Raw genomic sequence first — 21,284 nt, 5'->3', positions numbered from 1 at the left:
CTGTCCTCGGGGAGCACAGTTGGCACTACGCCCTCAGCGGGAGCTCTTGTCACAGATGCTCGTGATACGGCGTGGCAAAGTTTGCCTAATGGCAATGACACAACGCTCAGTCACATCACATTCAGTCGCTGACCGGTAAATCTATCTTCATAACCAGCTGCCCTAATCCCCCTGCTTTGTGACAAAATGAATATTGTTACTAGCTAATATTTCACTTAGAGTCAGACTGGGCCTGTTTTTGGCTTATAGCTGCAGAGAAGCTCCACGTTTAAGATAAGGTGCTCCTCCTCCTCTTATACGCTGAGTGAAAATTGTGGGTGTTCAGTTATTCCGGTGCTTCATTGTTATCGTCTTGCTCTGCACCAACTCTCAGCTCTCTGCCTGTGATATCACTGTGCCAGAGACTATACAAAACTACACAGGACCCAGAAAAATGAAAAGAGGCCACTGTTTCTGCTCATTTATTTTAGGCAGCCAGCCACACCTGTAATTTCACAATTACAGTTTTAGTGCACAATAATCTGTTTTTGCTTCTTTTTTTGTGTGAATAATCCTGGCATCTAGAATTCACGTCACACACTGTGATGCTGTATATCCACACATCTCCAGGAGAAGAACAAACACTTCTATTGAATTTTATAGGATGAATCATCAATAAGGTGAATCTTTAATTTTTCTTTGATTGTATTTTATGTATCTACATACTATAGATGAATACCTATGTGCAGAGATGATGTCCTTTAGCAGACGTGACGATGACGTGAGATGACATGACATCCTATAAGATACCAACGACATGTGACAGTCCACGGGCCCGACTCCCACTAATCAGATGTTTTGTCTCACAACATCAGTCATTTAAAGCTACTATATACCTATAGCTAAGGAACAGCACCTGTCACAGGCGGTAGACAAGACAGATGCGCTGGCGTGTCTGTCCTCAGGTCGAGACATAATTAAAATTTAAATCTAAGTGAAGTTCCACCACGGTCTTTTCCTTAAGGGCTTCGTCTAAATAGAGCAACACATTTGTTGTTATGATTATTATTATTAACACACTGTCAAACAAACAAATCAAAATAAATACAAACATCAAACAGAGGTAATAATGAAAAAGTCAGAGTTGACTCCAGCAGACAACTTTTCAAAATAAAAACGCCTAGTTTCTGCACATTAGGTAAAACATACCAATACAAATATGCCTTTTGTTCATATTAGCACTGCACCAATTGAGTGCACTCATTGGTCTATTCCTCTTTTACGAATACATAGCAACCATCTATTTTCACTTAGCAGCAGCAGCTGTTCTCTTCCACCTCAAAACTGACATTTCAGTACATTTTGTGAGAAGTCTCTCTCTCTGAAAACAGGTCACAACCTCAACCAAATGTCTTTTTCCCTTTTTATCTACCAACTTTAACTTTTATACTGCTATACTGCATTTACAGTCGCGTTTAAGTAAAAGTATAGACTATTACTGTATGAGCAAAAAATGTTTAAACAGCCCATTATTACCTATAATGATTTTGGATTTATATTGCTTCTGCATTAAAGTGTGTATTGCAAGTTATTCCTCTAAATGTTTGTGGTTGATCTAATTTTAGCAACTTTTTACACTGGTGGGTAGTTTAATCTGCAGCAATGAATCATCATCTATAACATCATCATATGTTTGCAGCACTGCCGTCCTGCAAGAACCTCGTATCTCTGAAAAGTCAACTTTTAATGAGCTCAGAAAAGTCAGTCGTGTTTTCAGCATCTTCCAGCAAATCCGAGAGGAGCTACTGTAGTTTATTTATCTTAAGAAGGGGGAGATTTTTCCTCAACCCCATGAAGCAACACTTAAACCTTTCAAAATCAACACTTTACACATTTAGAGATATACGCAGTGGAGGAAAAAATAAAATAAAATCAGCCTCTGTTGTGGAGCGAAAGAGTAAAGTTACAAATACTAGTACCTCCGATTTGGTTACATCCTACCTCTACAAAAAGAAACGGTGCAGATACAAATCCTAGATGTCAGGGCTTAAATAAAATATAGGCAGTCAGAGGTCGAGCTGGAGTTCATTAGTGTCAGCACATGACAGACAACATGAGTCACTGAGCGAGTGTCTGAGGGGAACTGTCTGTGAGGCAGACGGAGAAAGTGTGTTAGTGCACAACAGCGCCAGATGTGTCAGCGTCTGTTTTTTTTTGTTTTTTTTTACGTTACAAAGAATCTGAGCTTTGTGGAAATGGATGTATATGTTGGGAAATTAATGAGCCTCAGTGCAATTGCATTTGAATGCGCTCTGCAAATTAACGCGTGTGTGCGGCGCGTGGGTAAATGAGTGTGTGTGTGTGCGGCATGTGTGCATGCATGCATGCTTAGGGTCCGTTCCCCGCTGCCTGTGCCTGACAGGGTGTCCTTGCCGAGTCAACAAGACTAATCTGCGCTCTGGCCTTGCACTGGGAGTGGGGGGGTATGGGGGGTATGGGGGGCTGGGGGGGGTTTACAAGAGCGGAGCGCACATCAGGGTTGGAGGACACACACATATGGTCACACAAGCACACACACACACACACACACAAATCTTGAAACGTTAGCCTCCCACATATACACAGTCATGGTACACACACCACACACCTCACACCCCGGCCAAAGTCTACAGTTCCCCAGGGAAGACACTAATAAACATTACATCTTTCTTTGGGTAGGGACTGTTAACACACACACACATACACATACACATACACACACATGCATACATGTACACATACTCATTCAGCTAGAGAGAAAATCAATATACACCAGAGTCTCAACAACAATGTGCAGCTCTCTCTCTCATACACACAGACAGAATATGACAATGACTCTCCTTCATTTTCCTCGGCTGTATTTTAACAGAACTCCTCCTTTCTCCTACAGTTATCAGTAAGTGGTGGAAAGTAACTAAGTATTAGTCAGATATAGTTAGTTACTTGTCAGATTAAGTTTTTAAAAATTCAATTTAATATTAAAAACAGATGAAAATCTACTTAAATGCAATCTAAGGGGGATTCTAAAGATTAAAACCAGCGGCTCTCAGTATATTTGGGTTGTTTGTTTCAGAAAGCTGTGTCTATAGCTGTGGCCCCTCGCCGCTGTGTTTCAGATGTCTGTGCTGAGCTATAAGCTGTTCCACCCAAGAATGATTTTCCCATTAAACCTCTCAGATGGCTTCATTTAAACAGCTGTTCCAGGCCCAGAGATGTTGAATTATAAATTATTTCACAGAAAAAGAGACAAATTAAAGAAAAGCAAATATAACTTTGTTTCTTCTTCCTCCCCTTCCTCATTAATCATCATTTTTCCGGGGGCCCAACTCTTAGTTTAGGAGCCACTGGACCACATTATCTAACTTTATGTGAATTTCTTTTTTTTTTTTTACTGCTACAACAGTAAAATGCTCCTTCGCTGTTAATATAACTATATATAATAAAGCAGTAATAAGTTAGTGACAGAGGATATTTGTTCTGAGGAACTGGAACTTTTACTTTTAACACTAATAATACTGTGATTTTAGTTAGACGTAGGAATTTTGAATGTAGGACTATTACTTGGCTTTAACAGTGTTATTCTAGTACGCTCACTAATGTAAAATATCTGAATCCACTCCTACAATCAGGCATGTGTGCAATAAAATGTCCAGTTTTGCTTTAATGCTGAAGAAAATAAGAATAAAAGAGGTCAGAGAAGGACAAAGGACACAGACACTGAAGGAATCTCAGAGAAAATGAAACTGCAGAGAGAAAAAAAAAGAGGAGAGGAAGTGAAGTGTGCCCCAGACATACATGCAGAGAAAGATAGACCCAAATAACAGACAGAGGCACGGACGTCCTGCATTGCCCTCACTTTGCTTCCTCACGCTCGGTGCTCGCTTCTGTTCCCTCCCGCTCCATCAATCATACTCACAGCGCCGCACCACCAAACTAAATAGCAGAGGATGTCGCACACGCTCGCTTCCTTTTCCTTAAAGTTTTCTTTTTTTTTCTTTCTTTACAGACTAACACCTCTCTCTCTCTCACTCTCTCAGGCCTTACGCATCTCCCCGCTTATCAACCTTCACCTCCTTGCATGCTCTCCTCCTTTTTTTTTTTTTTTTTTTTTTACCCTCTTTGCTTCTTTTTCGTGTGGCTGAAGAATCGCTCTGGTGCCAATTATATTAACAACTGCAAAGTTTGAAAGACTCCAGCCAAAAACGCTCAAACTACATCAATCTTCCCTTGTACAGTCCATTGATTGATGTCAGGAGCAGGTCACTACATGTCTAGACATAGAAAATCAGCTTTCTGCTGTCTTAGCTGTCAATACAGCACGACGCGCACAAAATACCACAGCAGACGTCCGTCCGCTCGTCGTCCGCGCAGATCTGTCGTTACGATTCATTTGACCGATACGAACTCGTGACATCAGTCAAATGGGATTTGCTTTGTTGCAGTTTTTAAAGGTGTTTGACAAATGGTAGTGACCTGTTTTACCCTGGAGCATGAAAAGACGCGCATGCACATGCATCAGTGCATATGATGAAACTCTGAGAAAGGAGCCGGAGGCCGTGCCGGGCAGGAAGTGCGCTGTTTACATAACGTGTTCTGGATACTGGAGGGTCCGGCCAGGCCGCGCTGTCAGCCCGTGTTTGAGGTACAGGGCAACGTCTAATGGGACAGATAATGGTGAGGCTGATACGTGCAGGCAGCATGTTTGTAAGGCCGGGGATAAAAGGGAGGAAGGAAGGAAGAAGAGATCAGGGAAGGGAAAAGAAGGAAGAAAAAAGCATACAGTACCTCCTCGACTCTCACTGTCTGCTGGCTTCACCTGGATCGGTCTGTTCATCTGTGACAGAGATAGAAAGAGAAGGAGGACAAATAAGATAACAAGAGATAAAGAAACCAGTTAGCATCATGTACTCATGTAATGGCACATGCTTTTACCCTCCTCCTCCCCCCCCCTCTGAAATAACTTTTTTAGAATCACTCAGCCAAATTGCAGGTAAAGTGTATTGAAAATCTCCAAAGCTGTAGCACTTATAGCCATTGGGGGAGTAGCTGGTTGGGAATATGGGCTGGAAATATTATTTGATCTGAGATGAAAGGAGAGAGAAGGGTTGGAAAGGGGGGATAAGCAGAGGGATGAAGGGAGCGACAGATAGGGGGGATGGCGGAGAGGTAACTCTAGGTCAGCAGAACTACTGTGACTGTGGATCATCTCTGTGGACGCCATCGTGATTCATGATGTGGTGGTCTATGTGGACCAGATATATCGTGTGTTGTGGATCTATACTCACACACACACACACATACACACACACACAGGCATATGTGCATGCATGTACACACACACACACACACACACACACACACACACACACACACACACACACACACACACACACACACACACACACACACACACACACACACACACACACAGCAAGATCAACACATACACACAGAACAAATTCGGTATCTTCAATGAGTTTTCAAACTCCAAAGCTGCACTACAAAATGTTCTTGTGCAACCTTCTTTTAGCCTCACACACAAGGTTGTGGTTGTGCACACCAGCACACACACACACACACACACACACACACACCATTTGTCCCCCTGTGAGACCTTTCCACAGTGTGTCCGCCGAGGCCCTCCTTTCATTTCACTCCTGCCTGTCAAACCATCCCTCTCCACCTCGCCACCCTGCTAAACGTTCGCCGCCAATCAATTTTTAATAATGCCAATCGCCACGCTGCCAGGAGGAATGGTGGGAGGAGGAGGGGGGAGGAGGAGGAGGAGGAGAGGAGGAGAGGAGAGCAGGGAAGAGAGGAGAGGAGAGGAGAGCGGAAAAGCTGAGGGTGAAAGGGGAGGAGGGAAAGGTCAAGGTTCTGTGTGATGCAGCATCAGTGTTTTGCTAAATGTCATTAAATCTTTTCTTTTGACTTTGCTGATACAGTCATCATCTTAATGAATCTCTGAGCTTTCAGATGATTCGCCAAAGGCAAAAACCTTTGAGCGCGGGGGCGCAATGTCACGACATAAACACAATTAATGCTTGGACCTTCACCCTTTTTCTGGAGCTTTTTTTCCCCCCACCGCTGATATTAAATCACATCATTCTCCATAACACTTATTTAAAATGGAGATACCCATTCCTTCCTCTCCCTCGTCTCCTCCCTCTTTTGGACAGTCAAGAGAACCCTACTAATGTTTTTAATGTGCTGTGATGCATTATTTATCAGACCGGCTGTTGATATGGAAAAAGGATGAGAGGGGATAAAGAAAATGGGGAATGGAAAAAAGAGAGTTTAAAATGAGTAAAAAAAAAAAAAAGAGCAAGAGAGGGAGAAGGATGTGAATCAAAAAAAGAGAAAGGGTTGGATGGGAGAGAGAGTGATCATGGTGAAACCGAATAGGGTGAGCAAGAAGAGAAACTAATTGAAAACAGTAAAAAAAAGAAAAAAAAAGAAAAAGAGAGGGGTGTTTGAGAAGAGAGAAATGTGGTAATAAAAAAGAAAGCGGGGGGGGGGGGGGGGGGTAGAAGAGGAGAGACACGGCACAGAGGAATGAGGAAAAGAGGACATAGGGGGAGATGAGGACATAGATCAGAGTACGGGACAAGGTCAACCCAGTGCTCCCAGGGGGGCTATAAGCCTGCATACATATGAGTGCTTTTACCGTGACCCATACAAATGGTCTGGCCTCAATCTGACCTAATTGTGTTCCACCTCCACTGGTTTTATATGCAAGCGCCGGTCTTAACCTGCACGGCACACGATAGCACTGACCCTCTGAGGCTCTGTTTAATTTCCCTGCCTTTAATTTTTCTCACTCGCACTGAGATTTTAGGGAGAGTGCGAAAATTATTTGAGTGAGAAAAGCAGCGATGGATCTTTTTTTTTTAAATTTTACTTCTTCAAACCTTGAAAAAAAACTGCAAAAGCTCTCTCTTCTAACATCTGTAAAAAAAGAAATATATAAATATATATATATATAACAGTAATGACATTATCCTGCATATGCATATGACCACACATCCATCTTGTCACACACAATCATATTGATGGAACAATTTCATATACAACGCATCTTACAAAGGCAAGGGCAGAAAAAACAAGTAAAGATTATGTAAGACAAACAAAAGAGGAGTTTCCCTCGCTCTCCCTCAAACAAGCCTGGATATCCACTCATCAGCAAAAAATAATAATTACAATGCCATCCTCTCCCCTCCTCTAATCATTTCTGTACTGTCCCCTATCATTTGTTTTCAGTTATGAGGCCAATCAATAGTAGAACTGCAGTTCCTAATTTAGTTTTGATATTCATTCCTAACATCTATTATGAATTCATCAGTGTTAGGTTGAGCAGCTGCATCCGAAATGTCCACTCAGAGGTTTTTTTTCTTTGGTATAGATCAAAATAATATTAAGTGGTTAAACCATTATTTTCTTTTGTTACTGAAAGCTGAGAGCAGTTTCATGGGCTCTCTATCAGTGTTTTCCATTATCCCAGGCCCATAAACTGCTTCAAGGTCAGTTTTATCATCCTGCTCATAATGGGGTGAGTTAGCACCAGCCCACTGGACAACCGATCCCAAAACAGTTGTTAAAACCAGACGCTGACTAGCAAGGATAGCTCCCCCAGGATGTCTGAGGTGGAGACGGCCAAAGCCAGATGGCAGCATTGAGCAGCAGAAGCAATGCAATAGGCTACACAGACAATACAACAAGCTCTCCTCCTTAGCCTAATGCCAGTATGGAAATAAAATCATCCAATAAAACCATCTACATTTACACAGAAAGCTGCTGAGATGCCGACATACATACACACACATACATACATACATACATACATACATACATACATACACGTACACACACACACATAAGCACAAGTTGGTGAGCTTACATGACTGAACACGCACTATTATACACTCATATACGCTTGGCTCCTACACAAACATGCAAAATCACTATGAATAGGCCTATGCATCCGAGCATGCATGGGAACATACAATGGGATAACACACACAAACACAGACACACGCACACACACACACAAATAGATATGTAAATGTATCCTTGTGAGTCAACATGTGCAGTAAATTGGCTCATCTCTCAGCATGCACACCTAATAAATCCTATGTTGCATGCTTTTTCCTCTCAGCCTTGTAAATGCACCCGCCTATTCATCCACGCACATGCCTTTAAAAACAGTAGCGAGTACGCACGTGGATGCACACACACACACACACACACACACACACACACACACACACACACACACACACACACACACACACACACACACACACACACACACACACACACACACACACACACACACACACACACACACACACACACACACACACACACACACAGGCAAAGCTCCATTGTTGCTGAAAGTCCACCTCAGCAGCCTTGTGTTAGAGTGGCCTTGGTGTACCACATGATTGACAGCTCAAAAAGAACTGCAGCTACACACACACACACACACACACACACACACACACACACACACACACTTACACACACACATTCTTGTTACACTCCTCTGTTGATTATGTAACTCAATGACAGCGCTCTGCCTCACTGCTGCCATAGATTCCCTGCTAACTAGAAGCTGAGGGAATTCATGGTCTGCATGCAGTCTGTGCTGTACCAAACTGGTGAGTCATTCTTCTGAATCAGTCTAGTACGGCCTGAATGTCTAGTGAGGCCCACAAGATTAGCTCAAAACAGTGCTGGGACTGTAGTTTGCTTTATTGGATTCTACCTTGAAATGGGACAAAATTGAAGTCCTTGATCTGAGTTGTGCTGCTTACTGTATTGATTCCAGTGTGTGCAAAGCACAAAAAACAAAGTTACAAGAACAACGTTACGATGACAACTCTATGGGATTTCTATCCACTGAATTTCTGTATGGTACCTTGTTATGTCAAATGTGCTTCAAATACAGTTTATTACCATTTGCTCAAGATGGTGCAAGCGCCTGCATCCACACGCACAAACTGATACGTGAGCACACAGCAAACAGTAATAGACAACGCTCACAAGGACACGAGGATACACTGTCACTCATATCCCATTATTGTCTGTAAAAAAGAATATTGAAAGTATGCTTTACGAAACTCGGGAGAGGAGGCAGGATTTTCTCATTTTCACCCTCGTCTAGCAGATGTGTTTTTGAGAGAGAGAGAGTGGAGCAGTGCAGGCCAGGTCATTTCATTATCACAGTGAGAAAGCACTCCATGAAACTCTCCCAGGGAAGCAAGGAAGGCTGCCTTTATAATATTCCTCCTCTACTATTGTCAAAACTTGCTCTATTTTACATTCTGCAGCTGAAGGCCCTTTTTTCTTTTTATATTCCAGTTGCTTTCATTCTGCCTCCATCCCATTTGAATGTTGAGGTGTTTGGTTTCCCTTTTGTTTTGTTTTTTGCTTGCACGCTTCATTCATACTCATATTGCCTGCTTGCTTTCTCTTCAGTGCACTGTATTTGACATCAAGTGTCAGAAAGGGAGCTCATCCAGATGTTGAGATTCTCTACAGGAGCAACACCACTGGGTCTCTGAGTGTAACCAAATGCCTGTATTCATACCGTCAAATGAGCCACTGGCGCTCGACCCGGATCTGCTTTCCAAAGTATCTCAGCATGCAACACACAACACTCATCTTGTTGGGATGGAAACATGCCAATGGAAACATTAGCTGAACAAATATGGTTATAACCCTGAGATGCTTTTGGGAAACTGGGCACTTGTATAGAGCGAGAGAGAGAGAGAGTGAAAAAAAAAACTCACTAGTAGGCATAGTAAGCTGATAAAACTGAAAACATTTAGCAGGTACTATGTAATAGATTTTTTTTTACCAGTGGTCACAAAGAGGACAACCTATTTTCAAAGCATTGATTTTACATTAATTCACAGAAGCCATACAGTACAATCACATGGAACACCGTCCACATTTCCAGCAAAGCTCCTACAGTACATGTAAAAATGTTCATTTTATTGACTTTTGTAACCTCTTGAGTTGTTTTTTTTTTTAATTTTTTTTACAACATCTGTATAGGGCGGCTCACACACCCAATGACCCCCACTATTTCTGTACCACTGCAGAGAGAAGAGCTGTAATGTGACTAATGGAACTGGAATCAGCTTGTGTGAGGTGGGTGGCTGATGGGAAGGGGGGAAGAAGAGGTGGGGAGGGGGGTTATTTTTCCCATGGCACAAGATGTGTTCATCGGGAGTGAAATTCAGGTCAGTCAGTCAAATAGCATCGCCTCACCTCGTACTCAGTGATCCTCTGAGCAAGTGCACAGGCTAATCTTGGTAACAAATGTCTCCTCTTCTTCATTTTTCTTTTCTTTTACCGCCATCAAGTTGCAGATGGAGCTAGTGAAGCAGATATTTAAGGTGACAAATTTCTAATATTGCCCAATGCTAACAACATGCTAGCTCATGTCCTATTCAGCACCACTGAATAGGACATGAGGTGCAGTTAACAATTGTGTTTCTGCAGTTCTTAAAGCAGATATCAGCTTCACGGCCGTTTCGGCTAATGCTGCGTTCAAGGCAGGCTTTTGAAACCGTAAGTTACAGCTTCAAGTCACAACTACGACTTGGTAGCGTTCCAGGTAACCCGTAGCTCGTGTTTTTACCATCCTGTTGTCTGTGAAAGTTCCCTATAACGGCCACTCGTAACTTCCGACCCGTGAACTCGTACCAGATCGAACTGGTATGACTTCACAGGAAGGAAAAACACAAAGTACGAGTTTCTTTGAACGCACCATGAGTTAGCAGCCCCCGCCCTTGTCAGGCATCAATTGGTCCTCGTGCTACGTCACCACATTCACGCGCATCCCTTGGCTGCACACACAGCCCTTCATGCCGTTCTCTCTCCTCATTGGATAACACTTGTATCCCACAAGGAAAATTTTCTCCTCGGGTTACAGCAGAGCAGAGTGACGGAGAGACTCGTGTTTAGGCTGAAATACTTCATGTAAGTGATTGCTGACGGAAAATAGGACTATTTAGGACTTATATTAACAAAAACATTCCACTGATATCTGCTTTAATATATAGGACATAAAGTATTTTACTACCTCCTGACAACAAACTAATGGAGCAGCTTTTCTCTATTAGGATTAAGATACAGGCTACAGTATCTTATCTGTTTGTGTTGGCATGTTGTGTCCTACGCAGAGATGACTGGGGTACAAAAGACTAAATTTACTGGCAAATACTTAGCTCATGCTACAACAACGTTAAACAGTATAGTTGATTAGAGTTTGAGAATTAGGATGTCAAAAAGCTTATGTGGTGTTTAAGCTAACAGGGGGGGAAAAAAAGCCAAATCTTTGTTTGGCTGAAAAACTACATCTTCTTTCCTTGACAGTCGGTGTTGTTATCCCAAGACTACATTAGCATAACAGCTAAGCTTCCATCTGTACCTCTTGTGTTTTTTTGCCAATACTAAAATGAGCTGGAAATTAGTGAAGCCATCAAACAATCCTCAATGTGAAAGTGATTTTACCACAACTCAAACATTACATAATTTTTTTCTGTCCTTCAGTAAGGGTGACACTGACGTAGAAACAGTATCTACAGTATAATTACATTAGGATTAGGATTTGTTTGCATTCATGCTTTAGCACCCTCCTGTGGTGCCTCTAGGTTGTTTTAGCTGTTCAGCCAACTAGCTATTTGAAAGGTAGCTAGCTGTTTTGTTTCTGTTTGTGAAGCAGTGAGGAAAGCATTATTATTTGGAAATTTGAACATGCACATTGAGTATATTTCTGGGATTGTTGACGATAACTAGCTACAAACGAAGTGTGTAAAGCTTTCCTGAACTAAGAATCTCAACATTACACAAATATTTTTTGTTGAAACTAACTTAAAGCAGAAGTAAGTGATATATTTGTGTTAATATAAGTCTTAAATAGTTATATCTTCTGACAGCAATCACTTACATAGAGTGTTTGGACCGAAACACGGGTCTGTCAGTCCCTCTGCTCTGCTCTGAGCCGAGGAGAAAACATTTATCGTATCCTACAGTTTTTATCCAATGAGGAGAGAGAACGGCATGCAGGGCTGTGTGTGCAGCCAAGGGACGCCGTGAATGTGGTGACGTGGGGACGAGGACTGTTATGGTGCGTTCAAGGAAACTCGTAACTCGTGTTTTTCCGACCTGTGAAGTCATACCAGTTCGATCTGGTACGAGTTCACGGGTCGGAAGTTACGAGTGGCAGTTATAGTGACTTTCATAGGTAAAACAGGTCGGAAAAACACGAGTGGGTTGCCTGAAACGCTACAAAGTCGTAAGTTGTGACTTGAAGCTGTAATTTACGGTTTGAAAAGCCTGCCTGGAACGCAGCATTAGCCAAAACGACCGGATCGCTTACTTCTGCTTTAAAACATACTTGTGAAAGATCTGCAATCTGTTTGAGAAGCTTCTTTCAGATACAGCTCACTATGTGGCCATCAGGCCTTCATGATGACCACAGTGAATCTTTCAACTTTTTTAAAATATATAATATGTTTTTTTTTTAGTTCTCAGGTGTTTCATTAAGCGGGATACCACAGATGTTTCTCTGGTGAATGTTGTTGAGGGTTGACATCAAAGAGCGAAAGCTACGGATAAATCCACAGCAGGTGGATGTTTGCCTTGGAGCTACAACTGCCCTAAGGATAGAAACTGTGGTCAATAACATGAGCTCTGAAATGTGAAAAAGTTACCTGGACTGTTACTTGGTCATTTGAGGACTTACAACTGAGGGAAAGTTGACTATTATTACTTTTGCATATGTTGGCGATAGCTGCATGCTTTTATTTTTTAATGAAGTTTGAATTGTACGTGCATGTTTGAAGTGCACAGTTCATCTGGTGCATCTATACGGACGAGGAAAATAAGAAAAGGGGGAGAGATGAATAGAGGAATAGAAGAAGTGGTTGAAGATGAAATAGAAATAATTGGAGATTGTGTGAATGTCACAAAACGATGCAGACGTGGTGGATGCAAAAGCTGAATGCAAATTAGGCAGCACAATTGGCAAAGTCAAATACCCTTCAATAAAGATTTGAAGAAACTCAAGTCGAGTTAACTGAAACAGAAAAAGACACAGAGCAAAGTCCTGCTCATCTTTGACAGGTGTAGTCTATCTCCATTTCAATCCTATCATTACCTCCGTTATTCAGTCTTTGTCTCATTCATGCACAGACACACACCGAGAACATTCAAAGAAAAACAAGTAGAGTTAACTAAAATAGAATAAATAGAATGGCTGCATGTCTTTGACTGAATCTGACGCCTAATAACATAATACACTTCACTACAGTATGTGCTATTTTATTTGAATTTAGACACACATATGTGTACAGATAAAAAAGCACCTTCCATGCTTTTAAAACTTAGTGATCTTACCAAGTTTTAAACTTGATGTTGACCCTCCGGATAGATGTAGGAGTCAGCAGTGCATTGCGTATGTGCACTTGAGGCTATTTGTCAATACATAACTGCTACAACTCCTCAAAACCTTCCAGAAGTTCCTCTCCTGTGCCTCCATACTGAAGTCCTAACGACATCCTGGAAAGGTTAACAATATTGCGGCAGAAAAATGCAGTATTCTACATTGTCACTGGAGTCTGTCATTGTCAGTCGATGGTAAATATTTTGAAGGTTACTGTAGACGACGTGATTTTTTTTCAAAGATATTTTTTTTCCCTCTATACAGCGCATTTGATATGTTTAGAGTCAGTTCAATGGAAAAATACTAATATTTCTTCAGCGAGGAAGGTGAAGAGGCAGCGAGCATGCAAGATGGAGGAGAGAGACTTTTAGCACAGGAAGGACAGGCAGCACAAAATAATGAGACAGGACAGGCCCTGAATTTAAGAGAGATTTGCTACTGTCATGAAAAGGTATGTTGTTGTGTCGCCCAATTTTTCTTGTAGGCGTAGTGTGTGTGTGTGTGTGTGTGTGTGTGTGTGCATGTGTGTGTGGGGGGGGTGTTCTTTGTTATTTGGTTTTGTTTGCTCATCTGTGAAAGTCACCAAACGCCACTGGTGTAAAAGAACAAAACTTCCTTTGAACAACTTGCTCTGAAACTTTTTTTTTTTAATGTTTTCTAAAACATTATCTTCAGCGCTTTCTTAATTTTTAGTGTCTACAGTACTTATTAATTCTGCATTAATAAAAGAAACATCATGTTTTAGTTATTTCAAGGATTTATCCTCAAACTGGTGTCATTCACATTCACTGCCATTCGCTGCGCTTTTGATTATTTATGGGCATTAGGCAGCCACAACGCTGTGGTGCAGTGCACTCAACAACAGCACCTGTGTCATCCGCGTGATATACAAGCAAACAGATGCTATTGCCCACTCCTCCCAAAAAACAAAACAAAAACCCATTTGACTTTCAGGTGAGTCTATGAAAGTGTTGCTTAAGGCCTGAAAGTTGATGAATGGTTAAATCCCACTTGGATTCCCTTCAGGTTTAATCTCCACTAATGTCTACACACCTCAGTGGGTATTTTCTGCTCTTTCCTTCCCCTGTAGTTCTTCATCCTGACATATGGCCAAACACCAAACCTCTCTTTTGATGTTAAAGTGAAACATATTGCCAAGAGATCAATGTCTGTGTGTGAGGGTAAAGAGCACAACAAAGCAAAAACATCCTAATCTCTTTCTTTCTGTTGCATTCTCTTCTGCCTTATCCCTTCTCATCTTTACAGACAAACAGGGATGGGGAATCTGTTTCTCGTCAGATCAAGGATGAGAGGAGTCTTTTCTGACAATGGGATGTATCTGGCCCGGCTGTTTTTTTTGGGCAGGGATTGAGTGTCGTGCTGCAGCGAAGCTGAGTGGACAGGAACAAAATAAATACTAAGGGGAGAAAAAAAAGCACCTAGATGAATTATGAATTGGCACGAGCTGAGCTTTCTTTGGCTGTTAGAACAACAGCGCGGCTGCAGTGTGCATTATGGCAAATGAGACACTGGCCCTCATTAATCAGTATTTCCTCATGTTTAAAATGTTGCTGTAGATGATGACGTACTGCAGCAAACATGTTCTGACCAATAACAGCCATACAACTTGTTTAAAAGCTCTAATTTCCTGCTGAAGTGGCTCTGATGGCAGAAGTTTAAAGACACTTAATAATAGTGACTGATGAATTTGAACAGCAGAGGTCGCGTGTTCAAATTACTTCACTCCCCACACAAAATACTGTCCTAAAGCCATTCAGTATGAATTGCTTTTCAATTCATGAATTGCTATCAAATACAATATGAATTGCTCTCCCTGAATCCAACTAGGAGCGGCAGTGTGAATGAACAAAAAAAAAAGGAAAAAACGCAGTCATGGTGTTTCTCTGCCTGTTTCTATATGCTGCTGCTCGCTCTGTGGTGCTGGTGTCCCAGTAGTGTCTACGGAGATCACTACGTCTCCACAAAGGCAGGTGAAAGGGAAACACACAGAAGATCACACAAAGGAGGCGAGACTCTGCTCAACCCTCTGATCATTCCTTCATCTACATGCCTTTTTTTCTTCCCTCAAGTATCTACAAAACATGAGGACCGAGAATGATCGACAGGCACACACAGGCGTACACACACACACACACACACACACAATGGGGAACAGCATGTATTATAAAATAATCTCAACTCAAGGGCCCTTTTACTGTTTTTTTCTGACCTCTCTTTCGCAGATTCCTCTCTTTCATTGCTTCCTGATTAAAGACCGTTTCTTCAGCACACTTAACTGCTCTACAAATACTTTCTCCAACTTTCCGAAGAACCTGTTGTTGGAAAACTAGTTACAAAACACAGACATTTTAAAAAGCTGCAAGTTATCACACACCCCCACTCCTCCTCCTCCACTCCTTTTTCTCTTTTGCCTGCAGTTGGTTGAGAACAGCAACGCTTTTCTCACATCCATTGTTTGATCCATTTCACACCAGCCCACCTCTTCTTTATCTCCTCCTGTTTTCTCCTTCTTTCACTGGCACGCCGCCTGAACGCTCGCAGTAGTGGGACGGCTCTCGAGCAGTTCTGAATGAGAGGTTAAAATGCAAATGCAGTTGCCTTTTTCTGTTTTCCTTTCTATTCTTATTCCACGTCTTATTATTTTTCCCTCGTTCTTCTTCCCTCCTCTTCTCCTGTATGGATTTGTTGTCGAATTGAGTAAATGAGTGTGAGTGCGAAAGCTATTTTTTCCCACAGCGAGTTAATGCATAATACAGTGTTTTCCCCCTGTTTCCCTCCATCTTTTCCGTGCTCTACCTGGATAAGAATCACTGTGCAATGAGAGTCGACAGGGTTTACGCTTCCTGCAAACGCTTTAATAGGAATCGACGGTTGAGTATTCTGTTGTCACACAGTAACTGGATAGAAAAAGCACATCATCTGCACCTCCAAGTGATTTTACCCTGTCAAAACCTGTTATAGCTTCACACTTGCCTGTGACATGCACTTGCACATATTCTGCTGCACCCTCACACACCTAAACCTCACGTGCAAATGAAACACGTATGCAGATGAGATGTGCGCATGAAAGATATTAAATATTCCATGTTGATCATGTTGGCACAAAACATAACGTTTGAATCCGAACGCGGATCGGTTATAACACAACAGCTTGATTCATCACATAAAGAGCCACTGCTCACACAGAACACTGAGAAACAAATAGGCTGAAGAACACACACACACACACACACACACTAACAAACACACACAAACCAACACGACCCCTTGCGAGAGTTACATAATTAGACGTACAGCACCTTGGCAATCAACAACTCTGATGTTGCCATGGGGACTATAGCTTTTGACTATAAAAAGAAAGGATCTATATGTGGAGGCGGCTGAGGGCGGAGGTGCGGAGCGAGGCAGTGAGAGAAAGAAAGAAGAGAAGACACACGGAGTGAACAAGTGTGAGAAAATTGGTGTGAGAGAAGTAAAGGTGTCGCTGAGGGGCTAAGCAGCTCTCGTTTTATGTGCGAGCGTGTGTGCGTCCGTGCGCGCGGTGTGCACCTGCATGTGTTTGATTAGAAGTTGTTGTGTGCACCTAAGTGTGCGTGCGTGTGTCTGTGTGTGTAAGCTTGCAGCATAGGGGGGAAAAAACAACATGGACAAAATGTGATAGAGTTGGTTTGTAAGTGAGAGAAAGAAAAAAAAGCTAACTAGAGAAAGTGTGGAGGACAAATTTCAGCCTCTCTCTCCCTCTCTCCCTCTAAGCTTACTGCATTTCCTGGGCTTTGCAGCATATAGTAAAGATTAGACCAGACGAGAAAGCCATAAATTCTACTTTTCTCTTTCCAGAGGTGAACATAAATCATGGCTGGTACTGGTGTGCCATCACTGGGTTTTTGCTTTTCACTTATCTAATGAATAAAAAAAAAAAAAGGAAAACAACTTCAAAAGCTGTCATATTCTGAACTGGGCAGACTTTCACTTCCACCCCACCCCCACAACCTTTGTCCTCCACTCCCGCCATCACTGAGGCACAGAGAGAGAACGAGTGGGTTTCCCATAATTGCTGCGGGACTATTCATGAGCTGCATATTGCTGGACTGTGTATGTGTGTGTGCGTGTGTGTGTATTAGGAGAAGAGAGTGAGAGCTGACTTGAAAGGCCTGTACATATAAAGATACCTTACAGCATATGCAGATGTAAATATAGACACAAATAGCAGCATGGGCAAACTGACTATGAATACACTTAGTGAGGAAATGCAGCCACTCTTATGTTCAAATACGCACCACAATGTGCACAAGCATGCCCACGCAGTTTCTCGCACACACACACACACACACAAACTCACAGACAGACACACACTTTTGTTACTGTCTCATGAGGTTAGGGGCTGAGAAGATGGTGTTGTAATGAGCTGTCACTCACAATAGCCTGCCCTTGTATTGGAGAAAAGAGAAAAAAAAGGAGAGGGAGAGACGCAGTTATGAAAAACAAAAATAAAAATGTATATAGACTCTGTTCAATGATGCTCTCCAGAGAGAGGATCCATCTGAAAACGCCCGCCTCGTCTTTAAAGAGCCGGAAAGCTAAGAGAGAGTAACGTTAACAAAACAACTTTCTGTCCCCTGTTAGTAATTTGTCAGACATCAATCATAAAATGGCGATGTTCCTACCTGATACTGTGTTCACCTTGTTTACAGGTAGAACTTAATGAAATCCCTATTTTATGCTCATCCACTTGTTTGACAACAGAAAAGTATGTAAATGAGAACTAAAACAGAGTAGGGATGATTATGGAGAGAAGGAAAGGGCAGAACCGACTGAGAGGAGTAGTTTGACATTTCGACCAGTGGAGACTGGTCAGGAAGTCTCCTCTCTCTGGGTTGAAGTACTCTGACAAATAAGCCTCCATAAAACCACGTTAACTAGTGAACTTTAAAGACGCTGTAGGCTATTTCATTACCTTCAGATCAGACAGGCTGGATCTCCCCACGCGTTAACAGCTGGTATAGTATATGAAGCTAAGCTAACTGATACGTGAGTGGCAATGATCCCATTTCATTGAACTCTCAGCAGTATGTTGCACTATTTCTATAACCACAGTGGAGGGAGACAATGTTGAACTGTGCCAATCAATTGTTCCTGTTTGTTCAGGTGTTGTTGCAGCGTGGGTCTGTCTGAGAATTGTTGCACGTAGTTCTCGTTAAAATGGAGCTAACAGTACACACCACCGCACCACGCATCCAGACCCAAAACAGCACCGGTATGACCAAGCTGAGACAGCTAGGGGATTCATTGCTTTTGTGACATTCAACAGATCGTGAGTTCCTGTTGTTGGCGTTGCATTGTGTGTTGTTGTGGCGAAAGTGGAGCGAGGAGCTGGAACTTTCTTGCTGCACAACGCTGCCTATTTTCTATTTGCTGGAGCCCTCTGTGCTGGCATCGCTGCAGGTGCCTCACTGCAGCGCTCTTATTGATATAAATAAGTGGACTTGTTTCATGTAGGGCTGAACACGGCCTTAGTGTGAACGTAGCCTGACTAAAGAGAAAAAAAGGCACGAGTCAGTGACATGAAGGAATGATGCAAACGCAAAGAGAGGAAGTGCGAGGCAGGATTTGCACAGAGATGTAATGCATGTCTATAGTGTACAACCAAAACCCTGCCAGGCCTATTATGCAATTCATTAACCTCTATCCCCCCCTGCTCTCTCTAAACTCTGAAATGACAGGAGGAGATCCAGACAGATAAGTGAGAGATCAGCTCCTCTCTCTCTTTTTTTTTCTCACATACGCGCACACGCCTTCTCCTGCCTGCATATTTCCATCAAATAATCACTAATTCCACACTCCCTGACTGATTAAATATAGAAAAAGGCAGGAAGAGAGGAAGAGGAGAGAAAGGAGATGAGTGTCGGGGAACAGAGGAGCAGAGCAGATCGAGAGAGAGGAGAGGAGAGGAGTTGAGAGTGGAGGAGGAGGAGGAGGAGGAGGAGGAGGAGGAGAAGGAGGAGGAGGAGTAAGGAGGAAGTGATACAGTCAAATCTGCCTGTTAGGCTCAGCCAAAGAAACAACAGGGAGTTTTTTCAGTAAGACAGCTCTACTGGCTCCCAGCTAGAGCCCAGGTGGGCGATGTGAATGTTCTCTCACTCCCACACACTTAAGAGTCAAAAATATGCACATGCACGTGATTGAACGCAGTATACACATTCGCACACGCAAGCACTGTTATTTGCATGTGGTGTACAAGCCTGCCTACACTCACACACAGAAGGATTGCACACACACACGCACGCACACACACGCTATGTCAACAACAAAACACACACACACACACGGGGCAGAAAGAACGGATCTTTCATCTTTGTCATGCACCAAGGACGCAACAGCCAAAATGTCAATCTGTCTCTCATCTTTGTCTTTTATTACTCTATATTCATTCCCATATTCACGCTGATGGCTTCAGCTTTTCAGTCAACTGTCATAATGTCAAAGCTCGTTCCCTGCGTAATGCCACATACGAGGGGAAAAAAAGCCAAGAGGAGATTTAAAAAGGAAGACAAGACCACCGTTGAAATGAATACAGCTCTGAAAAAGAAATTTAACTTTTGTCTGTGCACATTTTTTCTTCCTTTGACGCTGTTTTACATTGTCGGTGAAAATGCACCTCTTTCTCTCTTCGCTCTTCATTTACATCTGTTTCATTTGTCATCCCCCGCCCTCCATCTTTGTCCTCTGTTTCTTTTCTTCTGAATGTTTAGCTCAGGATGAGAGGAAGAGAGTTGAGAGACTTAAGCTGCATTCAGACAGCCGTTTGCATCCCTGAACTTTTCTCGACACTGCTCAGAGGATCTGTATGCGTGAATGAAAAATCATTTGAACCAGACATTATGTGGACTTTGGCCTGCCCGCTCCCTACTATAATAACGTCCAATAATTTCCGATTGAGCCCCTGTATGAATAGAGCAGGCCATTGTCTGGAGATTTCACAGCGAGTGAGTGGGTGTGCTGATGACGTGTCTATTCTGCCTCCTGCGCTCTCTCCCCAGGCGCCACCCCTCACCTAAACCAAACAGAGTATTTCCAGTAGGTGAGAACACGTCTCACGTGGAAAATCTCCGGGTGTGTGCTGCTGTGTGTGTATGTGTGTGTGAAAGGGCAAGTTCATTTGTGAAAACCGCTTAAGTGTGAGTGAGAGAGTTTCAAGGTGCAGTAATCTAGCAGGGGGTGAGAAAGAGAGGGAGAGAGAAGGGAAGAGAGGGGAATACGATTTCATTATTGATGGAGGAAAAGTTCCTTTAAATTGAACCTCTAAAGTATCTCCAGGTGCCTTTCCTCTCCAACAGAGGGAGAATTAGACAGGAAGAGGAGGAGAGGGTGTGAATGTGGAGCAGAGGAAAACAGCAGGGTTGTATTCTGTCAAGGAGGTTTTCGTATATTCTGGTTTACCTTGGCCGTATATACCGTATATATTGCCTCACTTTCATTTATCATGCAAAGCAGGGATTTGAATTGATCTAGGTCTTGAAGGCATCATAAGTAGACGAGTAAAAAGTGCTCATTCATTCTCCTATTACCAACTGGTAGCCAACTATGTTAGCGACTGTAGCACCACCAGGCCATTGCAATAGGCAACAACTGATACTGAATTCATCCGCTAACTTTCTGGGAACATGTTGTTCCTACATACAGTTACACTACATTTAGCTGCTGTTAGCATGTTAGCATGTGATTCGATAAATCTGTGCTAACTTGTTCGACTTTTGTGATGAAGCCGTGCTAATTTGTTTGACACTAG

At 42.5% G+C, this 21,284-nt stretch overlaps 1 protein-coding gene across 7 annotated transcripts in view; it reads right to left on the bottom strand.

The window, feature by feature from the left end:
- The window catches only part of celf4 (CUGBP, Elav-like family member 4), a gene marked incomplete at both ends in the record, with an annotated part of 83,015 nt that overhangs the window by 11,812 nt on the left and 49,919 nt on the right, over nucleotides 1–21,284 (bottom strand). For 5 of the 7 annotated variants that reach the window (XM_083972713.1, XM_083972708.1, XM_083972714.1 and 2 more), the window contains one exon: nucleotides 4,804–4,852. In XM_083972713.1, coding sequence (XP_083828839.1) covers nucleotides 4,804–4,852 — 49 coding nt within the window. Of the gene's footprint in view, nucleotides 1–4,764; nucleotides 4,853–21,284 lie in introns of all 7 variants that reach the window. The other 2 variants (XM_083972710.1, XM_083972711.1) reach the window with 2 other exon arrangements.

The sequence above is a fragment of the Trachurus trachurus genome, assembly GCF_905171665.1.
Source record: "Trachurus trachurus genome assembly, chromosome: 5".
Taxonomy (NCBI): domain Eukaryota; kingdom Metazoa; phylum Chordata; class Actinopteri; order Carangiformes; family Carangidae; genus Trachurus; species Trachurus trachurus.
Note: the sequence above shows the minus strand (reverse complement) of the source record. Positions and strands in the feature narration are given on the sequence as shown.